Source organism: Vidua macroura, chromosome 1 (genome assembly GCF_024509145.1).
Source record: "Vidua macroura isolate BioBank_ID:100142 chromosome 1, ASM2450914v1, whole genome shotgun sequence".
Taxonomy (NCBI): domain Eukaryota; kingdom Metazoa; phylum Chordata; class Aves; order Passeriformes; family Viduidae; genus Vidua; species Vidua macroura.
The window spans coordinates 24,463,057-24,481,686 of NC_071571.1; the positions used below are offsets into that span (position 1 = coordinate 24,463,057).

Genomic DNA, 18,630 nt, shown 5'->3' on the forward strand with positions numbered 1-18,630 from the left:
ATAAGTTAAACTGGAATCAACAGGAGCAAGTGGAATATATTTTTTTTTTCCCCACAGGAGAAAAGAAGGTTTGAGAAAGTTGGTGGGTTTTTAAAATGTGTCTATTCTGCTGCCTGTCTTCTGCCCTTTTTCCTTTGGAGTCTTTTCTTGGGCAATTCCATTGCTGAGAGAAAGCATAAGCAGCTCTGCACTTAAGCATTATCTGCTTTTCCTGAATTCAGAGAAGTTAAAGCAAGCACTCATATCTGGCCAGAGCTTTCTAACCTACAACTACATATGCGTTAATAGGGAATGGTGATAAGAACATTTTGCAATAAACAGCTCTGGTAACTGTAGCAGTCATTTATTCCTTGCTGTACATTTTTTCTGTACAATTAAACAATTGTGACCTCTTAAATGAAAGTAGCCCATGCAACTTGAGCTAAGGAAACTCATTGATAAGTATAAGATTAATGTGTTCATTCTTTGTCCTTTGAAATTCAGATCCTGTTTATGAAGATATGCTGAGTGAAAGTCGGAAAATGATCACTAATGAGAAAATAGATGCTTATAACGAAGCAGCTGTTCGTATTCTGAACAGCAGCTCCCGAAATTCCAAAGCTAAAGTTAAAGTGTTCAGTGTATCAAAATTGATAGCGCAAGAAACTATCATGAAGTCTGCAGATGGCCTGCATCTCCCTGAATCAAGCAGAGATACAGTAAGTGTTTTTATCGCTGGTCAACATTAAAAGTATTAATTGTAAAACAAAATCTGAAGTGAATGTTCTGAAACTGCAAACAGTATGTATGTAATTCATGCATTTCATTCATTCCCTGCATTCATCAGAGAATTTTGTTCAGAAAATTCCAGTGGGTGGGAGTCCAGTCAGTTTTCTAGGGATTTTAAAAAACATAATAGCAAACACATTAGTGCATACCTATTTTAAAATAGCTGTTAATCCACTAGATCTTTTAGATCCTGAGTGCAAATTTCATGCTTTCATGTGTATGAATGAGTCAAGGTTGTAATGACTCGTAAAACAGTGCTAAGAAGTATGTCTTAAATTTCCCCCTATGTGTCCAGAAAATTTGGTTTGGTAGGGAGCATGAAGAAGATAACAAACACACAGTATAGATCTCCCTGGTTGCATGGAGTGCCTCTGAATTTATTTCTTCTCTTTTACTAACCAATATGTATATGTATGCAGTGAGCATACACTTTTCAGCCTGCCCTTTTTGTGAAAGAGCTCTCCCATTATGTCACTTCTGGTTCAATTCCTTTGCAGGTTTAAGTTGCTTTAAAGTACTGGATGAACTAAGTGTCATCTTACCACGTTTCAGTCTCACTGTCGTGTTTTAGAGACTTGCATTACTGTGCCCCTTTAGAAACCAAGTTTGTGAGCTGTTTTTCATTTATAAACCTTCTACAGCTGGTAGAGAGAATCCTCCTGTTTTAAGATTAGCCATTTTTGCTTACCTCTGGAAGTTCAAGTATTTTTTGTTTGGAAGAAGTGTTTTGACTGGACTGTTGAATGCAACTGGGCATATCGTGGAACTGGAAGATTTTATTTTTGTAATGATAAGGAAGAATTGCATGTCTGATGTCAGTGCATGATGCAGAAGAAAATTTCTTTTGATGAAAATGGTAACTTTTTAGATTAGAAATTAATTTTTTTTTTTTTTTACAGAATGCAATGATTCTTATGAATGTCTACTGCAATAAAATAATGAAGCCCATTGATGGCTCCTGCTGCCAGCCTCAGCCTCCTCTCACTCTGATACAGAAGATAGCTTTCTGTTTCTTTACTTTGTCCATTTTTGGATATTTAATTATCAGCTTAATTCATCGGAATAATTATCGGAAGAACAAAACATGCACTGATTTGGAAAGCGGAGAGGAGAAGAAACCTGCCATCAGCACACCTAACGTTTCTACTTTAGAGATGCTCTTACACTGCTTTTGCAAACTTGGTCTAATCATGACCTATTTTTATCTATGTGACAGAGCAAATCTTTTCATGAAGGAAAATAAATTTTACACACATGCATCTTTCTTCATACCAATCGTCTATATCTTGGTTTTGGGGGTATTTTATACTGAAAATACCAAAGAGGTAATGATCACCTTGACATCCCACTTAAAATGTTGTTTCCCAAGTTGTATGTCAAATAACCAATTTCTAAGTATTCAAGGTTAATTTTTCAAAGTCAGTATAACTCACCTGCAAAAAATGCCACCTCAAGCAGTATAATGTTTGCATGGAGTTAGATGCAAAGGCTTTTTGAAGCCATGTGGATATCTCCACTTTAGTCATTCTCGCTCTTTCAAACTGGAATTGATCAGAGCTCAGCTGAAAGAGAATTTAAACCATGTTAAATCTGTGCCCACTAGACAAGACTTTTACAGTTGAGACCCATTTACCCCTAAATTGGTTTATTGTATGAATTTTTTCTCCTCATTTTGTAGATGTTCCTTGTTCTTTTTGGAATAGCAACACTCTTGTTTTGTTTTACATTAGACTAAAGTGTTAAATAGAGAACAGACTGATGAATGGAAGGGCTGGATGCAACTTGTTATTTTGATTTATCATATCTCTGGAGCAAGCACTGTAAGTGATTTGAATTTCTTTTTCTTTTGCTTTTAGGGGGTATGTTATTTCAAAAGAAAGATAGTGTAAATGGGCATTAGAACTGAATAGAATGACTAAATAATGCTATTGTTTCTGTAGTTTTAAACATGGTATTAGCAGAGTTAGTTTTTCTCTAACTGTAGATTTGATTGATAAAAACTTTATATATGTTCCTTGACCAGTAAAAAAGTGTTTCCTCTGTGTAGAATATTACAATAATTTATTTTTAATTGGTGGCAACTTGAAACTGTTGAAGGTGAGCTTTCAAAGAGCCCTTCTTAAGTCTCTCATAACTAGTAATGGAATATGGCAAGTGTAGAGCAATAAGTAGAAAAAATTGATTTTAACATCAGGGGTTAGGACACCAAAAGAGCTTAGTAAGAAACAGGGCAATGTATTATAGTGTTTCTTTTCTTAGTTACATCTGATTTACTGCAATGCAGAAATAGCATAAAAGAGAGGGGGGAAAAGGAAAGCCAAAAATACTTACATGGACATTTATAAAAGGTACTTTATTTTTCTCAACAGTTTTTACCTGTGTACATGCACATTCGAGTTCTGGTTGCTGCCTATCTGTTTCAAACAGGTTATGGGCACTTCTCATATTTTTGGATAAAAGGGGACTTTGGTGTATACAGACTGTGTCAGGTAAGAATATCTGCCTACTATTTTTAAAAATAAATTTGTCAGATAGCAAAATATTCATAATATAGCCATACTCCCTAAATAATGTGACATCAGATCACTTAACCAAGGTTTAAACAATAAAAATGGCTGTTGTGTCTATGTAATCTGATCTGTTTAATTTGTAGTGTTTATCTAAAGCAAACTTAAACCATATAAATGATACTTACAAAGTAAAAAATGCAAGTTTGTACACTCTGAAATTACAAGACAAATATTTTCTAATAAATAGCAATGGAGATTCCATTGCGGTAGCAATTTACAGTATATAGCAATATGTAAGTAATGAGCCAGGTGGGCTTCCAAAGACAGTGTATTGGAGCCTACATTTATTAATAAAGAAAAATAATTTTCACACCATAACAACACTGACAACATACCTGGTTTTGTGGCTTTCCTCCTAGGTTTTGCAGCATATGCTGTAGTACTTTAATTTTTTTCTAATACATATCTTTTATTGCCATTAGGTCTTATGTTGTCCTGTAACTCAGGTCATTGTGCCTATTAAATGTACATTTACAGCCTGGTGATGGCATTACCCTGGCTTTAACTGAGCTAGCCTAGGTAGCTTTTGGGGGTGAAAAAAGAGATACGTTAACAGCATCCAGCAACTGGACCACTTGGTCCCCAGCCTGGGAAATAGTCAGATAGGGTTAACCTTATTTTTATTGCAATCTCTACCCAAGCAGGTCAGGGTAGGACAGGTCCAGAACCACATAATCAGCCTGCAGTCTTACATTGCCTTGCTGATGTTCCCCGTGCTACTTTATCCATGTTTCAATGTAAAATACATAGATATTTTTGTACAGTGCTAAAATAACATGTCCTCATCTTTCTCAGCTTTGCCTCCCAGTTTATATATGCTCTGTCTTCTCTCCTCTGACAACCCCCAGGTTTTATTTCGTCTCAATTTCTTGGTTGTGGTACTGTGCATAGTGATGGACCGACCTTACCAATTCTATTATTTCGTGCCATTAGTCACTGTCTGGTTTATGATCATTTATGCCACCTTAGCTGTATGGCCTCAAATTGTCCAGAAGAAAGCAAATGGTAAGATTTCTTTTTTTCTTTCTGGTATAAAACATGTATGTTAATACAATGATAACATACAGAAATGGCATCGTTAGTAGATCTCAGTCTCTTTGTTAGTGAAAATGTGCTAAACAGCTGCTCACAGAAATAGAGTTTGTCATAGGTGAATTAGGTCAGTTGAAAAATATAACAGCTGATGACTAAACTCTGTCTCTGGTTCCAGTCAGATTAGAATACTTGTTAATAGGTTTTGATCATCAGGAATGTGTTTTACAAGAATTGTGATTTTACTGAATGGAAATGAAAACCATAGGTTGCACTGTCTGTGCTTGCTGGGGCTGGGGCAGTGTCTGTTGTGCGCTCAGGGTGCAGTGTGAACAGGGAGTGTTTAGACTTTCTCCTTCTGTGTTGCCAAGGTGTCTGTCCAGCTTGAGCACCAATTCTGCCTTAGCTGATCAAATAAGAACTTGGGGCTTGCTATCCTAGTGTCTTAGATTAAATGAGCTATCAGAAGTATGTGTTGTGGTACAAATATTTTAAATAAAAATTGAAGTGAAATCCCAGTTTATCTGTTGCAGTTCATTGAAAAACTGTAAAACATGTGGTAAATGCTTATTATTTAACTTGCCTAAATTAGAACTAAAACCTTATGAGCCTTAAATCCTCATTCCCTGGTGATGGAGGAATACCCCCATTTTACAGCCTGAAGATATGACCATGAAATATACCAAATGCATACCAGGAATAGATGCGGCAAAAATACACTTAAAGTATAGTTTTACAAGCTTTCTTGAAGGCAAATATCTTCTATTTTTTTTTTCTACAAAGGCACTTCTCTTCCAGAAACAGAGAAATTACTCCTGTGTACTTTGGAGCAATAGTGTACTGTGAAACTAGAAAATCTTTCAATTATGACTTTCAGTTGTTTATGATCCTGTTTACAGCTGCCAATTTATATGGTCGGAGGGGCAGATGATGTCTATTGCAATGCTGAGGTTTGGGTAGAGCTTAGTATCGGTTGACAGCTTTGAGGAGTAGTTTCTCAGTCTTGTTTCGACAAGATACTTGTCCTTAATGACCTGCAGTTGAACTTTGGAGTAAAGCTGGTATCTCAAAGTTTAATAATATTTACTCGTTTCACCTGACAAAAGGCAGACATTTTTATGTATATATTTAATTACATTTGCTTAGAATAAGGACTGCCTGTGCAGAGTGTTTGGGAAAGCAGAGGTTTTAAAACAGTGTTTCTGTTTGAACACCTAATTTCTCTTATTTATTTATTTTGTCCTTGTCTTAGACATGAGGCTTAGTTTAGTCTTAATAGCATTTTAGTTGCTGTGAATGTTTATTTTAATGTCTTAAAGTAAAATTTAAATGTAGATAGTGATAAAATATTGCTGGCAATATTTGAACATTTATTTATGAACGGATTATTACAAAGCATAGCTACACTAAATAATTGGCAGTTATTACTTAATGTGTCCTGGGGTTTGCTATTGAAACATTAATGACAGTATAATGATTAATTTATTTCTTCCTCAGGGAACTGCCTATGGCACTTTGGCTTACTGCTGAAACTGATTTGCTTACTGATATGTATATATTTTCTGTCATATTCTCAGGTTTGTAAATCCTGGCTATATTTATCCTTAACGACCTAAGGGTATATTATTACCTGTCTCTACTTTTGGATGTGCTCATAACTTGTATATTTGCTCCAGTATCATAAATACAGAAGAAAAAAAAATGAACCTTTTGATTTCTTCTCATATTTGAATTGGTGTGGGTGTTGCAAAAACCCACAACTGTGTCTTACTCATTGGTTTGTTATGTTTGACATATTTTCAGTGTACTACTGTGAATGTAGTAAATACAAGGGCCTATGCTTTTGGGTTTGGGGTGGGGTTTTTTTATGTGCTTAGAGTTTCTGGGTTTTGTCAGCATATGAGGATGCATATGGTGATATGGTGATAATGAAGTTCTGTGTCTCTAAGAGACCTAGCGTTGGCTTTAATACCACATCAAAAGACTGGTTCTCAGGCTAAGTTAGCAACTCCCTGCATGCTGTAAGTGCAGCTGACAAAACTCAGGACAGAGTTTGTCTCTCCAGGATCTTACAGGGAGGATGTGTGGTTTTAATCCCTCACTGTTTTCAGCCTGTTGAACTGTAGTCTTGGTCTGCATATTCCTTATACGGAGTGCATATTCCTTATCACAGCCTGTGGAATGCATATGCCTTATCACAACCTGTGGAGTGCATATTCCTTATCACAGCCTGTTAGTGGATCTCTCCCTGTGAAGAGCAGTACAAAATGGAAGGTGTGCAAATACTTAAGGGGAGGCAAAACTCAAACTCTCATGTGAAGAAGTTTTTTTCTTTTCCTTTTTTCCTTTTTATCTTTTGTGGGGGAAAGACTTCTAAGGAATCCTGAGTTTTTCTAGTGCCATGTAGCTAGTGAAATAAGGGTAGAATAATATTAAACATGTTATTGATTTAAATTTAGTAAATACAGTTGACGTAGTGTTAATGCTTTTTCCATATTTATCCTTTACAGGGTGCATTTGAGAAGATATTTTCCTTTTGGCCATTGTCCAAGTGTTTTGAACTGAATGGGAATGTCTATGAATGGTGGTTTAGGTGGAAGCTGGATCGCTACGTATGTAACATCTGCATAAATTTTTACTTGTCTTTTAAATGTGTGTTTTAATTTGTGGGAAGAAGGAGGGTTGTTTTCCTTCCCTCCAGAGAAAACAGGAGTTTACCCCAGTGTTTAATAAAAGACTAAGTTGCACCCACTTCAGTTCTGCAAATGTCTGTCATTATCATCTTTAAAGCCTTGCTTAAAAGATGGAGGTTGATTTATTTGCTTCTGGTTTAAAAAAATGAAGGTCCTGGATCTGTCTTTTCTCAAAAATTTTATTGCAAAAATTTAACACCTGTAGCACTTCAGGCTGTTGAAAGACAAGGAAAATTACTGTGGTAGCTTTCTTAATAATACTTTTTGGAAGTTGTATCAATTAAGGATATATTTATTTTAAGGTAACATATGAAACATGAAAATCAGGGTCTTGGTGCCCAAACCAGACTACTCTTGTACGTATTTTTAAATTATTTTCCACTGGGAAAGTGCTTTCCTTCCAAGTGTTGACCCTTCAATGTGGGGGAATAGAACAGGGAAACTTTGCACTTTTGTCCTTTCCTTCTTGGCAAAGGGAAGTAGAGTTTCTAAGATGAAAGCCTTTAAGTGCTGAACTTAACCCTTAACAGGATCGGTCCCACCTGTGTCCCCCTGGGGCCTCTGGGAAGTGAAGTGTGGGTGGCAGAGCGTTGTCACACCCGGGGCTGCCTGGCAGCAGCACACCCTGCCTGGCAGCCCATGCTCAGTGCTGGGTTCTGTGAGCACTGTAGGTTGGGTGGTGCTGCTGAAGAGTAGAGCTCAAAATAAATACAGAGGACAAGCACTGTGTGGGCCTGAAATGGCTTCATGTTGCCAGCTGATGAGAACTTGGCATAAGATTGTAAAACACTCTGTTGAAGAATTGTGTCTGTGAGAGAGGGAAGCACTTGTCCTGCTTCTTGAATGTTTTCACCTGCCAGTTTGGGAGAAAGCCAGAGACTTGTGGTTTTTCCCCAGAGAAAGCCTTTTCAGTGGTGTCATAGATTGCAGAGGGGATAGTAGATACTTGAAAGCTTCTTGAAATTTCATTGTCTTGTCTTTAATGCTCTCTGAAGCATTAGTAAAGGATCTTTATTTGTAGGTTTTGAGTTGAGTTAAAAATGCAGTCTATGACTATCTCGTGTAGAAAGTCTGGTTTTGTTTGCTTCAGTAAATCTGGGAAAGGACCTTTTGAAACATAGCTACTTTATCTGGTAGCATTTCTATTAGGAGTTTATACCTGAAGTACTTGTAAAAGCCATGAAATGTTAATTGCATTCTTTTTGTCTTTTGCAGGTGGTTTTTCATGGAATGCTGTTTGCTTTTATTTATCTGGCATTGCAGAAACATCAGATGATATCAGAAGGAAAAGGAGATCCTCTTTTCTCCAACAGAGTTTCAAATGTTTTATTATTTATTTCAATTGTGTCCTTTTTGGTAAGTATCTATTATAACCTAGTATAATCAGGTTTGTAAATATCTGAAAAATAAGTTTTCTGAAGTTGTTGTTTAGTCAGTAATATCTAACAAACCTTGAAAAATCAAATCTTTATCTGGAGATATTTCAGCTGGGTTTTTCTGTACAGCCCTACCTATCTACTCTATAGAATATTTTCTGTTCTGTCAGATGTAGATGAAAACATCATTACTCTTTCAGTTTATTTCAAAGCTTAAAAGAAAATTGGATTTTTATGAAAATAAAAATAACGTCATAAAAATAACATGGTAGATAACACAGCTCTTATTTCCACACTTGATTGCTTTGTCTATTTTTGATGAAAAAAAAGTTGTATTAAAAATTATTTACCAGATAAGTATTCATTAGTTGCAAAGAAGAATTTGAGAGAAACACGAAGGTTAAGTCATGTAGTTTTTTTCTCTTAGTGTCCTGCATCTTAGTGAACCAACTAATGCTAAAACAATTGCAAAATGCTAAAACAATAGATCATACTATTGTTTCATTTTTATATGTACATATAATTGCTACACAGACTAATTTTTTAATGTCTTTTAGACCTACTCTATTTGGGCTAGTAGCTGTAAAAACAAGACAGAGTGCAATGAGCTACATCCTTCTGTTTCTGTGGTGCAGGTAATTATTAGTCCTTTTGAGTACTGTGATAGAATGTAGTCTGTTCTTATTTGAGCTTTTAAAATTTTTGTTTTAAAATATATTTGTGCTTTTGCATGGAATGTCAGATATTGAGCTTCATTCCCATGTCTGAAAGTGAAAAAGAGTTAAGCAGTATTAGTCAGTTTTTCATTGCCTTTAAGCACTGAAATTGCCCACTGTGATTGTGGTTTTGATTTATCTGGATGTCCTTAGTGTAGGTTTCATAGGCACCATTTAGGTCCAAACCCAACTTTTGACTATTTGCATAGCAGTGGAAAAGAAGAAAGCTGTGGAAGAGAAGAAAGGTGTAGAAAAGCAGAAGTATTTGGGAGGTATTAGTGTAGGAAGCAACCTATGGGACCCTGTAGTCACTTCCAGGCAGAGAAGAGGTGGGCCACAGAGCTATGCATGTAGTTTTCTTAAATTTAGATGTTCCTCTTGCCATGTCCCCTGCCCCACTATACCCCAGCTGTCTCATTCTGTGCCCTGTTTCTTTTCTCATTATTTTGTCCAGCTCTCTTGAGAGGCAGCAAGAGTGACTTAGTTTTTAATATTATTTTGTCCATCTTGACACCCTCTCTTTAAAAATTGAGGGTTAACTGAAATTTGTGGCCACCTTTATTTTAGGCTGGCATGGTGTAACATGTTTTGTGACCATGCCTGGGAGGCATGTAGTAACACCTGTCAGCATCAAGGGCATGATTCTACTGGAGATGTAAATGTGACCTTCTATGCTGTAAGCATTTGTGTACAATATTTTTACTTCAATACCTACTTTCTTAAGTATAAACTACATGGATTTTTGTTTCCTTTTTGTTTGATTTTTTGTTTGCTTTCTTATTAGCTTTTAAAGAAATTTTAATGCATGATGCACTTCACTTAGTGCAGTGAAAATAGATACACCTTTTATGTGTTTGTTTGGCTTATCATCCACAGTCACATTCTTTGTTTTACCTTTTTTTTCCCAAAAAAAAACCCCAAAGATTTTAGCTTTCATCCTCATCAGGAACATTCCTGGATATGTCCGATCTGTGTATAGTTCATTCTTCGCCTGGTTTGGCAAAATTTCTTTAGAGGTAAGTAGAATGACCAGAAGTACAGTGAATTAAAACTTAGAAATGTAAGGTGGTGTTATTGTCTAGATTGGACTGTAACATAGAGAAAACATTTATTGGCTTACTTAATACCCTGCTGTCATGTTTGACCTCTTTTAGCATTATAACTTTGGTTGCACTTAAAATTCGTGGCTGAAATAGCAGTCTCACAGTAGCAAGCCTAATTCTTGTGCTGTTTTAGGGGGTGGGATGATTTAAGGTTGTGAGAGTGGGGATTAAATGCTCGAGTATGCTGTGAGGTTTATGCAGTTGGAAGATGAAAATTTAGGCCGGTTGAAGAATTTGCATTAATTATACTAACTAGTGTAAGTACACTTAGAAATGTGTTTGCCCTAGAAAGCTTTTTGAAACTAATAAAGAAATGTAAAATAAACCCCTTCTTAATGCAAGTGTTACCTTGTTCCATTGAGTGCATATTTTGAAACAGTAGGAATTCTCTTGCTTCCCATTTTATTTGCTGTTTAGTGATAGTAAATGTGGCATTTTATTATATTACTAAAATATACATTTCTAGGTCATTGCAGTACAGTGTATATGGAGTACAGGATCTTGTGGGGTTTTTAAAGGATCACATTTCACACTTCTAATTCTGGGTGGGCTTTAGGTGCTGATCAGCTCCAGGGAGATGTGAATTCATCAGCTGGTGAAGCATTCTCTCTTATTTGCAGCATGTCAGTTCAGACCCTCACCAGAAGGACAGTAACTGAGGGAGGCAGATTCTTCCCTGCTCTGATGGAATGTATCTAATGCTCCCCTGAGCCTGTATTTGGTTAAGGGCCAAGCAAACCCACTGTGATTTAACAAGGTCGTGGTTTTGTTTTGTAACAAAGACATGTGGAAAACAGCTTCTAACTTAAGCAGAAGTGTGTCAGTTGATGCAATAGTAATAATTATATGTTTTTTGGTAAGTAAAAATATTTACATATATAAGTATTATTAAACACTTTTTTTTTTTTCTTTTAGCTCTTCATTTGCCAATACCATATTTGGCTGGCAGCAGACACAAAGGGGATCTTGGTGCTCATTCCTGGATATCCAATGTTTAATGTTCTTGTCAGCACTTTCATATTTGTGTGCGTGGCACATGAGATATCTCAGATCACTAATGATCTAGCACAGATTGTGGTTCCTAAAGATAACTCAACTCTGCTGAAAAGGTTGCTATGCATAGCTGGATTTTTTTCTGGACTACACTTCTTCTCAGCAATGCAAGATCCATTGAGGCATTAGTTTGGAAACTTTCTTCAGGTTTACTTTGTGTCTGCCTGAACAAGAATTCTCAACTGGAGGTACAAAAAGACATTTAACTTAAGCGTGTGGAAAATGTATATAGTGGAAATGTACATATTTTGTGTGGAAATAGCCTTCTCAAGTAATCTGAGAAACAAGAGTGCACTGTACAGAATTGCATGTGAAAATGATTCTTTTCTACTGGATGTTTGTTTCTGTTTACATATCTGTTGAAATGAGACACGAAGCAGTGCAGTGGTTGAGCAGTATCATGGGCACATCACGGGATTCAGCCGGCGCTGGCGAGCCCAGGGCGAGGGGCTGCGCTGTTCCTGCTGTTCCAGCGCCTGCCACGCGGAGCACGCGCTGCCGACCTTGGCAAGAGCATGTCCGGCACAGCCGAGAGCCTCCGGAACCACCGCCGAGGCAGCGGGACCAGGGCAGTGCTCTGAACACAGCGGTAACTTGCTGGTTAGAAATTAGTGTTTGGGGTGGAAATAGTAATACGTTATATGAAACCCTTGATATGTGGAAGTAAGAAGCACTCATCAATTCAGTGGTTGAAGATTATACACAAGTTTACATAATGTTTTATGAGGGTTTTTTTAGAAATTTAAGATGTGTTTAGCAAACATGGTGAATTCTGGGATGAAATTTTTCTATAAAGAGAATTTGGGTTTTCTTCCTAAAATCATTTGCTTTTTCATAAATTTTTCACTAATTCATTCAACTGTGTGTAGTTCTGTGTACAGTCCCAGTGAACAAACAAATTAATAATTTTCAGAGATTCAGTTCAAGGTGGGAAATTTTTGGAAGACCTTCCAACCTTTTTCAGTTAGATGGAATCCCATCAGATCTACTCCATCAGATCTTAGGGGAACGGTGATCTTTGACCCTCTCCCTGTGTTTGTAGGTGACCTTGAATTAGGTCTCACTAGGGAACTAGTGCCATATTCTATGCTGTAATAACATTTTCATTTAAGAGGATGCAAGTCAGTCTGTTGGTATCATGAGGAGCAGGGATTGAGTGGTCAACTTTGTTGCATGCAGATGGTTGAGTCTCAGAATTACAAGTGAAATGAGATAGGAACTGTTTGGAGAAAACTTTTTCCCATCCTTTTCAGGAGTGCCCAATCTTTCTTACTAATTTTTTTTCCTTTAGCAAAATCCTTATAATTGAAATAAATAGTCCTGCAGTGTGGCAGTGGCAAGCTGTTGTTTACATTCTACTAATCAGTGAAGTTATGGACATTTCTTGGTTGGTTGTGGGTTTGTTTCAAGTAATAGTTTGACCTCTAGTTGCTTTTTCATTTTATTATTCTTCTGATTATTTGTTAGCAGTCAAAAACATGAGAGCAATATTCTTTTCCAAGCATATGTGCAATTATGTATGATTATAAACAACATGAATACTAATTTGTACCATATATACTGTCACATGCATGTTTTTGTTCTTATCCCAGGTAAAATGTTGAATTCAATCTTGCAGCCATGAATGAATGAATGCAAAACAAATTTATGAAAACAATTACTTCAATTTTTATTTTTTTGTGTGTGGTGGAGAACAGCTTCTTTTAAAGAATGAGCAGTCATTTATCATAAAAAACAAAAAAGAAATAATTGACTTTCCCCAAATTCAGCAGTTTTACTAAGCCTGCCAGCTGTTTTCAAGATAATGGAAAGATACTCAGCTGTTTGTTCTGTGTGCATATTACTTCCAGTGCTTGGGAATTTAATCTCATTGATCAATACATTTGAGTGACTGAAGGAAAGAGTGTAGGTGGACACCATAGTGGGGAATAGCAAGCATACCTTTCATCTATGCCAGTATTATGAGCAACAGGGAACTGTGAGCTTGAGAGATAATTTTTGTTTTGTTCTTCACAACATAATTGTTGTAGATATAACTCTATTTATCTGTTGTACAGACTTGGTTAAAAGATTTATTTTTAATGTTTGAAATAATGCACTTGTTTACTATTACTGTATGTGGGATAAATATATTTTCTTTTCAGGTTATGTAAAAATATGAAGTAATTTAAACATTAAATAAAAGTGCTGTGGATGCTTCTTTTTGTAATGGGACCAGCATCATTTAAGTAAAAACTCTCTATTGCTTCTCTCTAGCTGTGCTGCAGTTCACTGTATCAAAAACAGACGCAAGGTAACAGATCGCAAGGCAACAGATCACAAGGCAGATGCAATGCAGGAATTGCTCTGCACTAAATGGCACTGTCCCTGCTCTGGTGAAATTACAGCTCCAGTAGCCAAAGCCACCCCAGAGCTCGGGGGCCCTCAGCAGAACTCCGCAGTGGAGATGTCTGATACTTTTCCCTGCCAGGAACTCTGCAGCAGAGCTCTGCAGGAAAGCAGAAGAACTGAGTCAGCTTTTCTTTGGTCTGGCAACCAAGAAACCAAGCCTATCTTGAAGACTTGCTTGAGTTATGGAATTGAGATTCTACTTGAGCTACTTAAATCCCACTCTCAGTAAAAGGGGCTCCTTAAGCAAAGGAAGTACCAATCTCTTTAATCTTGTGACCAATGACAAGACACAAGGAAATGGCCTAAAGTTGTGTCAGGAGGTTCAAGGTTGGATATCAGAAAAGGTTCTTCACCCAGAAGCTCCCCAGGGAAGTAGTCACAGCACCAAATCTGCCAGAGTCCAAGAAGCATTTGGACAATGCTCTCAGGCATGTGGTGTGACTTTTACGGATGGTCCTGTGCAGAGCTGGGAGTTGGACTCAATGATCTTGATGAGTCCCTTTCCCAACTCAGCATGTTCTGTCATTCTGTGATCCTGAAAGCTCCTGGTTTTATAATCAGGGAGGTATATAGTTCAGGTGCCCACTTTAGATATTAAGTGCAGCAAATCCTCTCCCTCCTCTCCAGTTAGGACATGTGTTTAGGCATCATCCCCAGCTAAACAAACCCTGCACCATTAGCTCTACCCCAGGTCTCAGACCTGACCATGCAGTATTGTGGATGGAACATTAAAAACTAACAATGTTGTTCAGGCACCCTTTTGTAAAATAATCAGGCAACAACTTTGCTACTTTGTGTTTTCCGTTTTATTAGATGATACATTTCATGTATGTACAAAGAGATGTATAGGGCTTTCTGTTTAATTTGGTTGCAACTTAATACAATATCCATTCATATTGCCATCATATAATGTTAAAGGAGGCTGTGAATTTACTGTCTTAATTATTACTAATTCTTTAGCCATTAAGTGTCTTTAACCAGCTTATAAATCTATGCTTTCAGAGTAATTGTTTTAATAAGTAAAAATAAATAATTTGTTATTAAACTTACCTCAGATAAATGAAGATTTCAATCATAAAATAATTCAGGTATTCTTAATACCCAAGTGACTTACATCATTAGATTCTTTCCAAAATAGGTGGAGCCTGCACTGCTACAAACAAATTCTTTATGCATGTGTGTAACAGTTTATTTCCTTAAATATATTGGCACTCTTACATTAATACAAATAAGGTGGGAGCAGCTCAACTGGTACATCCAATGATTGTCATGTCATCCTGGAGTTATCAGAAATTATTATCATTCATACCCAGAACTATTTACAAAGTTTAATCTTACGTGGTATTAAAAATCATTATTTAAAATCCATTCCATTCATTTTGGTTTCTAAACACTGACAGCTGATACATCTGAAAATAGTAGTATAAACTAATAGAAGCCAAATGCTGATTGTACTTGAAATTTTTTTACAGCTTGGGTAAGAGATGAAAATGTTTAATTTACTATAAACCTCAGTGTGCAGTTTAGTGATTTGCTTTTCACTTAATATCCATCCAAGCTGCTGGAAAGAAGTGGGGGGTGTCTCTGAGGAGGCTGACTGACTGGTGAAGTCTCTTTCCTGGTATCTTTTGGATGAGGTAGGAAGGCATGATGGATGCCACTTGAAAAGTGAGTAGGAATGGCTCTTTATTTCACCTGTTTCAGGAACTGCCTTTAATTTCTCAACTTGAATGCCTGTAGCTTGAGCTACCTCTCCTGGTCTAACAGCCACTGGCAGGATTTGCTGCCATGTCCTCTGGGCTGTGCTGAGCATGCAGAGCAGCTTTGTAAACTGATACTGAAGGTTTGACAATATACAAGTAGGTACCATGTACTGAGCACTGCTTGTCTACTTTGCTGCCATAGCTATCATAGTTGGTGCTCAAAATTAGTCTAAAAAGCAGCTCAGGACTTCTATCTACTGAAATCCTGCATTCAGGTCCGAGCGTACAAACACATCATTGATGCTTAAAAACTAATGTAAATTAAGGTTCTGTGTTTTGACAGAACTGGGTCATAACTGTAAAAAGGGAAAAACAAAGACAAACCAAAAAACAAATCCAAGAGCAACTGCTTTGGTCTTTTTACAAAAGGACTTCTTTTTATAGATTCCTTTTATCCTCAGTCTTAAATTCCAAAATTATTCAAATTTCTCTTAGCAGAGACTTCAGGAACCTCAGCTAAGGAAATGTAGCCAGCACTTAGCAATTTTAAAGCAGACGCAGTTTTCTGCTTACAATGCAATGTCCTGATGAACATACAGCTTCTGAAAGAGAAAATATTACAGAAAAAAGACAAAGTGTAAGTGTCAGCTTAAAACAATGCCATGTTTTGAGGTAAAACCCCAAGAACTCTTGGTGTCAGCTGTTACAGCTGCAGACCCTGAAGTCCTGTGTGATGTCCTTAAATAGAAGATTTAAAGAAGCATCAGAAATTTATTCAAAGCTGGTGAAAAGTGTCAGTAGATGAATTATAGTTGTTTATTGGAAAACATGGAAACCCCAGTTCAGATCCTTTTAGCAAAGTCCATATATTGTTAAGCTTTCAGCTGAATGGACAAATGCCTCTCAAAGAAACCACCTCCCAGCAAAGTATGCCTTTAATTAGGTCCTCTGTAAGATGTGAAAATATAATCCCTGGTTTACTGGATATGTAATTCTCCCACAACAGTTTGCGCTCCAAAAGAAAAAAATGTGGAGAATATAAAAAAATAAACAGCATTGGAGCTCTTTACTGTGAATACCACAAAAAAATTTAAAGAGTGTTTTTAAAGAGTTAGTCCAGGTATACTGTACCAAATTAAACACTTGCTTATTTGCAGACATTAATTTTTGCCTACAATAGTTTGTAACAGTTTCTTCTAACATAACCAGGTGAATGAATGGACAGATTTTAAATGCTTTATTGCTTACAAGTTTTGCAATAGCGTAAATATCTGTTAAAAGAACAGAAACCCAATTTTTATCATGAGACGTTTTAGTTATTTTCTCTGGGGGGTTATTTCTTTATTTATTTTCCAAAAATAACTTTGCTCATTATATTTGGTAATCTCTAAAAAATTAATACCTAATATATGTGCAGTACTATTTCTGAGCCTCATCATGTGGCACAAGATCTCATGCTTGTACACTACTGCTTTTCCTGTGCAAATGTTAGGCAATTATATCATCCCATTAACAGCCTGAAATCCTTTCAATCTCTGAAGTTTTGATTTCCCTGTTAAAACTTTCAGGAGAAATGACAAGACAGAATAAAGCTTGATATTTATTAATACATATATATATATATATATACACATACATACTTACATATATATGTGTATATATACATTAAAGATTACTTCCTGAATGTAACAAATATAAAAAGTTATCAGTGTTTACAAATTGTCAAAAATGTCCAAAGTACAAAAGGATACAGTACATCAGTTATATGGAAGTGATTGTACTCCTGGCACTGAAAGCATCATAGTACTGTGAGCATGCACAATATACACCAGAAAAACTCATGCATCAACCAGAACAAATAAGGAAGTGAGACAATTTGCTGCCTTCTTTGATTACAAATTCATTGCTTCTGTTAGTTTTCTTTCCTCAGGAATACCATTTACCTGCAAAAGAGATGAGAATTTATATAATCCACCAGAGGCACATGATGCTTCAACAGTACTGATCTGTCAACTATGAGCACAGCACATAAACAGTATTATCCTTTATCAACAACTACATTGGAGAAACACTGCAAGTACAACCTGGATCAAAAGACAACATATACATGACAAAGCATTCTTCTGGGAAGGGAGAGGGCTGGGAAAATATTGTTTAGCTGGGAATTTATCTTTCTATTTGGGATCTAACAGACTTCATAGGGAGGTTGAGGCACAAACCAGAAAAGGTGGTACATGGTGTACATGCAATATTTAGTCTTTTATATTATAGGAATAACCTTTTTCATCTAAGCACCTTAAATAGTCCTTGTGAATTCTGCCTTTTGACAGAGAGACAATTATAAAACCTAATGTATATGTTCATATTGGAGATCAGTAGCAATTTTCATCACTGTAATAAATATTAGGTGTGAGTGGCCACCTCTCAAATAATTCTTCCCCAATTCACTTTTAACTTTGTGAAATAGTCAAGTATTATGTCAGCTATTAAGTCTGCCTTTTTACATAAGGTTAAAATAAAACTATTCCTTACGTGGGATTCAGATAGTTCCTGAAGTGGACAACAGGTATTATCCATAGTCTGCTCTTCAAATTAATAAATATGGTCTACTGAAGATTTAAAATAGAAATTTCTTATTCACAGCTGTGACTGATAGCATGTTAAATTCCCTGAGTATATTACTGTTAGTTTTCTATAGGAAAGGAAGAGAATTTAACAATTAATGTCTCATTCTATAGATTCTTTGGCCTTAGGTGTTCTGTTTCTCTAAATTTCTTACTTGAACAGATCAGTAAAATTGATTGCTAAGTTTGTACTCATCCTACTAAAAAACTCTTAGTAGTGCCTGAATTTTGTTTTAAATTGTTAACTTTCTAAAAATCTAACATTCTGGCAACAGGAGTTATGGATATCCTTTCAGAAAAGCAGCAAAAGTCACATGCCATCATGTCATGGAAGTGCTTGCAGGGTCACCTGTACATCTGAGCTACAAAGCAAGGTGTCATTACAAACTAAGGGAAGAGGAGGAAACACCCTCTGTCCCAAATACATTCCACTACCCACCCCCACTGGATTTCTGAGAGCTTGTCACAGGCAGCATCTGTGATGAATATGAAAGAACAGTTGTATTCTACAAAAATAATGTACTGCAGAAAATAGAGACACAGGAGAATTTTTAAGATCTAATTTTAGGGCAGTTTTTCAGTGTGACTCAAAAGTGCTAGC

At 36.4% G+C, this 18,630-nt stretch overlaps 2 protein-coding genes across 15 annotated transcripts in view; one reads left to right on the forward strand and one right to left on the reverse strand.

Annotated features, from left to right (window-relative positions):
* Positions 1-13,622, forward strand: part of CASD1 (CAS1 domain containing 1) — a 29,818-nt gene extending 16,196 nt beyond the window's left edge. For 4 of the 5 annotated variants that reach the window (XM_053999692.1, XM_053999411.1, XM_053999606.1 and 1 more), the window contains exons 8-18: positions 484-698; positions 1,668-2,093; positions 2,499-2,588; positions 3,138-3,257; positions 4,187-4,343; positions 5,868-5,947; positions 6,881-6,982; positions 8,279-8,419; positions 8,997-9,074; positions 10,079-10,171; positions 11,174-13,510. In XM_053999692.1, the coding sequence (XP_053855667.1) occupies positions 484-698; positions 1,668-2,093; positions 2,499-2,588; positions 3,138-3,257; positions 4,187-4,343; positions 5,868-5,947; positions 6,881-6,982; positions 8,279-8,419; positions 8,997-9,074; positions 10,079-10,171; positions 11,174-11,440 (1,769 nt within the window). In that variant the 3' untranslated portion in view covers positions 11,441-13,510. Of the gene's footprint in view, positions 1-483; positions 699-1,667; positions 2,094-2,498; positions 2,589-3,137; positions 3,258-4,186; positions 4,344-5,867; positions 5,948-6,880; positions 6,983-8,278; positions 8,420-8,996; positions 9,075-10,078; positions 10,172-11,173; positions 13,511-13,567 lie in introns of those variants that run through there. The other variant, XR_008440688.1, reaches the window with a different exon arrangement.
* An 863-nt stretch (positions 13,623-14,485) lies between these two features.
* The window catches only part of SGCE (sarcoglycan epsilon), a 32,973-nt gene continuing 28,828 nt past the window's right edge, over positions 14,486-18,630 (reverse strand). For 8 of the 10 annotated variants that reach the window (XM_054000191.1, XM_054000107.1, XM_054000430.1 and 5 more), the window contains one exon: positions 14,486-17,348. In XM_054000191.1, coding sequence (XP_053856166.1) covers positions 17,298-17,348 — 51 coding nt within the window. In that variant the 3' untranslated portion in view covers positions 14,486-17,297. The remainder of the gene's footprint in view (positions 17,349-18,630) is intronic. The other 2 variants (XM_054000017.1, XM_054000495.1) reach the window with 1 other exon arrangement.